General features: G+C 32.9%; 1 protein-coding gene across 6 annotated transcripts; it reads left to right on the top strand.

Annotated features, from left to right (window-relative positions):
- Positions 1–2776: 2776 nt before the first annotated feature.
- LOC106779372 (valine--tRNA ligase, mitochondrial 1-like) lies at positions 2777–6808 on the top strand. 6 transcript variants are annotated; one of them, XR_001377165.2, is made up of 6 exons: positions 2777–3397; positions 3489–3832; positions 3908–3967; positions 5091–5249; positions 5937–6079; positions 6311–6808. XR_001377165.2 is itself a non-coding variant. In XM_014667464.2 (5 exons), the coding sequence occupies exons 2-5, from the start codon at positions 3592–3594 to the stop codon at positions 6579–6581; spliced, it is 567 nt and encodes a 188-aa protein (XP_014522950.2). In that variant the 5' UTR covers positions 2777–3397; positions 3489–3591; the 3' UTR covers positions 6582–6808. The 6 variants fall into 6 exon arrangements, 2 of the variants coding, with proteins under 2 accessions (XP_014522950.2, XP_022632281.1); XR_002666373.1 differs by having other exon boundaries at positions 6013–6079; XR_001377166.2 differs by having other exon boundaries at positions 5091–5180; positions 6013–6079.
- The last annotated feature ends 1019 nt before the right edge of the window (positions 6809–7827 follow it).

Genomic DNA, 7827 nt, shown 5'->3' on the forward strand with positions numbered 1-7827 from the left:
ATATATATATATATATATATATATATATATATATATATATATATATATATATATATATAATATATTATATTTCTTTTAAAACAAAATACAATTCATATTTAAAAAATAATTAATATTTATTTAAAAAAACCATTCTCTCCTTTATATCATTTTTTTTAAATTGAATAAAAATATATTATTATCTATATTTTATTTTGTAAGAACCTAGAAATTACAATATTAGAGTTGATAGATGTATTAAAATAATGAAATCGAGTATTATACTATAAAATAATCTTATAATATAAATAGAATTTTCTAAGCTTGTCTCATTATTTAAAATACCTTTTATCTCTATAAAACACTTTGTTCTCTCTCACTTCTCTCTAACCTTTCTCACTCTTGGATCATCTGTTCGACAATCACGAGGTGTCTAGGCGTTCCTTGCTTCGAGGACTACCTATCTGACCGATCAATTGGTTGATTTGAGCAAGTAAGTGGTAAACCTTTTTTCCTTGGTAGTTAGGGTTTTTGATCGTGTAAAATGGTTCTGTTTTGCATGAATCAAGAGTCTCTCTTCCTTGATTCTTAGTTCATTTGTGGTTCTAAGGTTGGTCTCCAATCATCAGTCGGTGATTTGTAGGTCTTCTAGAAGTTCCTTGCGTTGTAAGCAATCGGTGGAGAGTTTAGAGATTTAGTTATTGAGTTGAGGTAAGGGAAGCAAGATTCTTGCTTTAATTACTAATTAATTATGTACGTGTGAAGGGCCTATGAGTGTTGTGTGGGTTAAATTGAAAGGTTTGTATAGTAAATGTATTACATGAAAATTGAACTGTTTTGAGTGTGAATTGATGAACTGTTATTATGGATCATATGCAATGTTGTTTGGACTGTATTTGGGTATATGAAATGCTTGAAATATGTGTTAGCATTGGTTGGTTATGAGTAGATGCAAACTGTTTTGGTTTAGAACTAGTTTGGAGGAAGTGGGGTAGTGAAAATTTGATTTAAGAGTTAGGTACTCATTTGGTCAGTTGGGATAGGTTAGGTAAGTCATTTAGGACTTGTTAAGGTCCCTAAGTTTCTTAAAAATGTGCCAAAAGTGGTAGAATGCAATTTGGATCCATAGGTCGAGTTTTGTTAGATTTTGAAGTTTAATGTGATTAGGAAACACTTTAGAATGAAGTTAGTAAGGTTTAGAAACCGTTGTTCAAGCTTAATTAAATCTATAACACGATCTAGGAGGATTAGAAGTTGGGAAAATATTTCTAATTGGTCAATTTAGGTGCATGTTCATAATTTTGTAGTTTGGTGCTACAGAATTATACAGACTCGCTGAACGAGTGGAGTTGCTCAACGAGTGGCTGAGAAGTTGGGTACAAGTCTGGACATTTGCCTAGCGAGTTGTGTCGCTAAACGAGTGCTCGGAGGGTCTGGACCACTATTTGGGGGATTCACCTAGTGCGTTATGTCACTGAGCGAGAAGTTGGAGTCTGGGATCATTGTGATTTTTATTCACACAGCGAATTGGGTCGCTAAGCGAGAGGTTAGGTTCTGGGAGCATTGTGAGGTTTTTTCGCTCAGCAAGTTGGGTCGCTGAGCGAGTGGTTTGGGGTTTGAAGGTACTGCTTGTGTATTCGCATAATGAGTTGGGTCACTATGCGAGAGAACTCTGTGGTCGCTTAACGAGTGTAGGCTTTGAACGATTGATCTAGGTTTTTGTTTACTCTTTCTTTCTTTGTTCTTATCTAATTTGAGTTGTGTATTGATTTAATTGGAGATGGTGTATGATTGTGCATGAAAAGAACTCCTATCAACATAGGAAAAAGTTCTGAAAAGAACTTCTATCAACATAGGAAAAATTCTAAAAAGAATTTCCATCAGCTCGTACTCTCGTCCAAGAAACTCAGAAAACATTTTTCATTTTTCAACTCCTGCCTTACTTGCAACCAGTGGTCAAAGAGGTTTAGAATCTTGGTCAAACGTATAAAGACACATGTCGGAGGTAAAATTAATCCACATCAAAAGCATACTATCTAAAACCCATTTGCACATTATATCGTGCTCGGGCTTGGAGGGCTTGTGTGCAGTAGAACCACCCGGTCAGCCAAAGGACTGGGTGACTGACCATCCTGTGAGAAAACGATCGACCAATCTAGAAATTAGTCTGAGCAATAATGGAAAGTTAATGAAAATAATTGTTGTTTATTGACAATTATTAGGAATAATGCCATTTATTGGTGATTAATGAGTCAGACCTAATGGTAAGCTCATTGTAATATTTATAAATATTTGTCTGAGTGTAAAGGTAGGTGATAAACTCTAATTACTAATCTTTATTACAAGATTATTGTGCAAAGTAACTGACTTAAGCGTCGGAGTGTCTTTTACAGCCACTCTTCCTCGTGCCTAGGACAAGGAGAAGAGAAAGAGCAGCACAACTTAAAGGATGAAACAGACAACTTTGACTGCTTTGAGTTAGAGATCTCAATCCTACCGAAACATAAAGATAACTAAAATAGTTTTATTACTAGTAAAAAATAATATTTTATGACGGTCTTATTATGACGGATAAAAAATATCTATCATAATAGATTGACTATACAAATAAACTTAACATATGTTATGACGTGTTATGAAAATCAATCATAATATATATCGCAGTGAATAAATTCAAAATGTATTACGACAGAGTTATAGATACATGTTATAATATTAAAGAGTGATGAAAATTTTTCACAAGATATTATCACTTATTTTGATAAATCTGTCATAATATCTGTCTAAATCTAATTTTCTCATTTCTATCTACAATTTCAGTCCCACTGTTAGTAAGTTAGTAAGTGTCGAAGTCTTTTTCACGGGCAAATCCTATTTTCTCTTTGAGTCAAGTTCTTCACTGCTCATCCTCGATCTGTAAATTCTCATTCCATCGTTCATCATTTATGGTGATAAAGCCATCAAAGAGGAGTTCTACCGTCATCGTGAAGCATGGGGTAAGAATATAAGCAATCCATATTAAACATAGTACATTTTTGAAGGGGAGGAGGAAATCGTGTAGAGAGGCACAACAAATCGCAACCTGGTTGGGGTTTAGGGTTCGATTTGGTGCTTGCAATCCCTAAATCCTCTCTTTCGCAGACCAAGTCATCGAAGTGGTAATGATGCTCAACTATCCAAGGAAAGTGGCAGTGTTTTACTAACTTCTCTGTGCTTGTCTATCAAATTTAAGCAAAAATAATAAGAAACATGGTCGGAGGCTTCTGGAAGGTTCCTCGTCGCCGCTTACGCCGATTTGGATGCGCCCAACCTCTACTAAGAGAAGATGGCTCCATGTCCTGTTCCTCGCCTTGATGGAGCTCCCATTCAGATTCACAATCTCCTCTTCGTCTTCGCCGGTTACGGCACCATCGATTATGTAACCGACTAATCTCCTTTCGCTTTTAATCTTAACTGTTGTCTTCGTTACTACTCTAATGATTGTGATTCATCTCTTTGTTTGGTTTTAGGTGCATTCTCACGTTGATGTGTAGAATTTTCATGATAATACTTGGGGAGGGAGATTCGACATGCCGAAGGAGATGGCGCATTCACATTTGGGAATGGTGACCGATGGTAGATACATTTGTGTCGTCACTGGACAGTATGGCCTGCAGTGCAGAGGTCCCACTGCTCGTACGTTTGTGCTCGACTATGAAACCAGGAAATGGCTTCTATGAGTTGTGACTTTTGATGCTGTAACTATTTGCTTTATATCAAATATGTTCTGGACTCACCTCATATGAAGAAGATTTTTTACTACATTCAACTTCCAAATTTTGACATAGTTGCATATGTTGGAGCTACTTTTAAGGTGCTTTTTTCATTTTTGGTATCATGCCCCTTCTTTAGGGAAAGTTGAGAGTTATATCATGTCACATTGTTGCAGGAGCTCTTGATGAGGCATAAATCTGCATTTTTCGAATTCCTTTCCGAGAATTATGAATGAGTAGGTTAACCCCCCTCAATTTAAATCGGTGATTTTTTAAGTTTACACACATGTGTATATTTCGCTTCTTGCAATATTCTTCTTGGTGTTAGATTCATTGGAGGAATGCTTGATTTGTGAAGGTTTAATGGCAATAGAATGTAGTTTGGTACTAAGGGGTCTCATTTAGATTATGATTTTAGTTCTTTGGGGTAACTTACATTGATGTTATTGTTTTCCAGAGAGAGTTTGAAAAATGAATAATTGTTTTTTTCAAGTTTAAGTTATAAGAAATTTATTATTGGAGAAAATAATTTTTAAAATATTGTGTGATAAAACTTATTTCAAAGAACAGCTGTAAATGCATGACAACATTTGTTTATGATTGTTAACAACCGAAGTGTTTTTCCTCACCCTGTTCTTGGAATCTAGTTTAAAACGTTTTTTTGGGAAGGGGCAATACTTTCTGTTAGTTGCATAGATTGCATTAGATAGTCTATTTGTTTATCTTAACATGATTTATTTTGTATTGGCTTTATCTCATATACATAACCACATTTATTTATGAATATTAACCACTCAAGTGTTTTTACTTCCCTTGATCTTGGAATCTAGTTTAAGCTACAACTTTTTAAAGTTTGTTTTGGTAGCGGATGATACTTTCTATGATAATCGTAGTTACCACCTGTTGTTGCTCATTGTCTTTGTGGTTAATTGCAGTTTTTTGATGAATATAACTCTAAGCTGTTGGAATCTTCCAATTATATTACAAGGGGTCAAGCTATTATATGTCATCTATTGCTACTTTTATTCTTGTTCGATAATTGAATCTGTTCATGTATATTTGTTGAGTGATTTTCATATCAGTGATGCACAATACAAGAGTCAATTTATTATCCAACATTCTGATTTCCTATTAAATTTTGTTATCTTGTTTTTCATATTCTAATTTACATTAAAGCTAACAACTTGTTTAGTCTATTTTTCCCTTTAAAAATTGTGTTATCTTGTTTGTCAGATTCTAGTTTACATTAAAGCTAACAGCTTGTTTAGTCAGATGTTACTTCTTGGTTGAATTTTCAGAGTTTTTATGGTGACATGATTGTATGTTTATCATTTAATCTTATCTCTACATTGATTTCAGAGGCTCGGTGAAACATTGGATTTCAAAATTAAGTGTCNNGCTGCAGGAAAAGANGGGAACTTGCGTGCTATGCTTTCCACCTTACAATATGTATATACTTTCTACACACACCTTGGAAAAATCTCTGAATTTCTCTGTTCCTTATCTATATGAACATATGTAAGTTTGGTAGTTTATGCTTTCCTGTTTTGCTTAAGGCATGGATTCAAACCATAACTACTCTGTTTATATCTTTTTTAGAAATCATATATCTAATAAAGGTACCAAAACAAAGCTAAATAGATTGAACTAATCAAAATAATTTATCAAAAGGAAAATCTATGATGCAGTTATTTGGTTNTGCTCTCCCTCTAAATGTTTCTCCATCATTTCTGACACTGATGTTTAATTCTGAACCAAAACAATTAAAGTAGTTTTCGTAAGACCCAAAATATATATATAATAATATTTTCAAAATTCAGTATAATAAACTAATTGGGGAAATTCTATTAATATTACAAAAGTTAATTTATGAATAATTCTACGTGAGTTCGTTAGAACTTCTTAGCAAAAAGAGCTAATAGGTTCAACTTCATTAAAATACTTTTTTATTAAAGATTTAATAAGAATTAAAACTANCAATTGGTTATGTACCTCAATTTATTAAAATATGAGAATGATTTGGGGATCTTGGGTTCAACTTTGAAACAGTGCAAATATTGAATTATTTACTTTGTAACATTAGCTNATCTATCCTCGTTGACAGTAAGTGTCACATTTTGCTTTTGTGTTTTCTTCTCATGGATGCCCCCTGTATTTTGCTTCTCTATTTTTTTCACTTTTAATGATTGATTATATGATTCACAGGTAATCTCTGAAACTGATGTTGTTCCATCTGGATATGGTGATGTTGTTGTAAATGAGAGCATTTATGTTTATTTAGAATTACAAGGAACTAATTCTGCAGAGACAGAACAAGGGAAGATCAAGAAGATAGAAGAGCTGAGGAAGTATGTTTTATATTCTATTATTTTTTAAACTGCATTTTAACACTTGAGTTATGAATGAAAAAGGGTAAAAGGTGACCAGAGTATATGATGAAGGAAATTATCAGAAGGGATTTCATAATGAATAACACTTGAACAATATACACATGTATTTATTCTGTTGAAAACTTAGCTCTTGTTTTCCCTTTTTCTTAACGGTTTTCAATTAAAAGACTGGTGTTTCTTTCTATGCAGGCAAATAGAAAGACTAGAGAAGATTATGAATGCTCCAGGATATGAAGAGAAGGTTTTGCCAAATGTTCGAGCAAAGAACCAGGAAAAGCTAGATTCCCTAATGCTTTGTTCCTTTGCACTGATTTTACTGTGCACACCAATTTGCGAGCGAGGAAACTTTCAAATTTTGCGTTCGTTTGAACGGATTGCACGCGGACGGATTTGCGACGATTGTGACTTATATGCATTGTCTCACCATCTCGCAAAAATGAGAGGATTTGCGATGATTTAATCGAAAAAGACTCATCTACCCCTCTGTAATTGTCAAAATTCCAAGTGAATAAAAAAGCCAAATCTATTTTAACGTAAAAAAAAACAGAATGGTGCAGGTATCCGGATACACTGTTGCTGTATCCGGATACAGTTTTGTTTAGAAAATGGAAAAGAAGAGTATTCGGATACATGGAGTGCGTATCCGGATCCAGGCTTTTAAAAATAATTTTTTTAATATTTTAAAAATTAATTTCACTTATTATAAATTAATTTCCTTTTTTTATTAACAATTATAAATTTAAATATAACATTTAAAAAAACATTTTATATTACTAAAATAACTAGGGGNATTTTGGTAATCTTTCATTTCTACCAATTTAACAAATTTTTTAATTCTATCACATCAATCAAATCCTACACTAATTCTCACAAACTTTACCCTCAAATCCACTCTCAATTACCCACAAATCTACTCAAAAAAACAACAACAAAATTACCCTCAAATCCACTCAAATCATCTCCCCCAAATCCATTCATAAGAACAGAGGCTAAAGGAGCGTTTATTGCTTGAGGAAACGGTTTGAATCTCTAGCTTCTAAGTATGAACTCGATTGCTATATTATACAAATTTTGGTTAGCTTGTGCTACTGTTTTTTTTTTTAATGTTTTCAATTGAAATTAACATGTACTATATTGATTATCAATGTTGCTATTTTTCTCGTTTAATTTGGTTATATATATTTGATTCATTAATTCAAACATGTTAACCTAGTTACTTAAATTCATTATGTTCAGTAAAATAGTAATATTGATAAATAACACTGTTGTTTATCTCTTTATTAAAAAAAATATTATAATTTTGTTCAGTTTTTTTCTATGAACAATGCCCTACATCTAAGATAACTATCATTACTTGAAGGAGGTGCCACTTAGTGATATTAAATGTTTGGAATGAAATGTTTATTGAGGGAAAGAAGATACATGCATGTATCTTTGCATTTTTGTATCTCTCTGATCTCCACAACTTGAACATTTGACATTTGATTTTTGAAGGTTGAGATGTTCTACCTTGTACTTTTCTGTAACTATCACATTGAATATTTGATTTATTCAACATGCATGCTGTCATGAATCTATTTAGCAGGTGTTGAGGTGTTTGTTTTAATTTATAATAACAATAATGTCTNATCATCTATTCTACATTTGACATAGCATGCTTATGCCCTTGCTAGAGTGTGTTTACATGAAAATATACTTAAGCCTCT

Source organism: Vigna radiata, unplaced genomic scaffold (genome assembly GCF_000741045.1).
Source record: "Vigna radiata var. radiata cultivar VC1973A unplaced genomic scaffold, Vradiata_ver6 scaffold_194, whole genome shotgun sequence".
In the NCBI taxonomy this organism is placed as follows: Eukaryota; Viridiplantae; Streptophyta; class Magnoliopsida; order Fabales; family Fabaceae; genus Vigna; species Vigna radiata.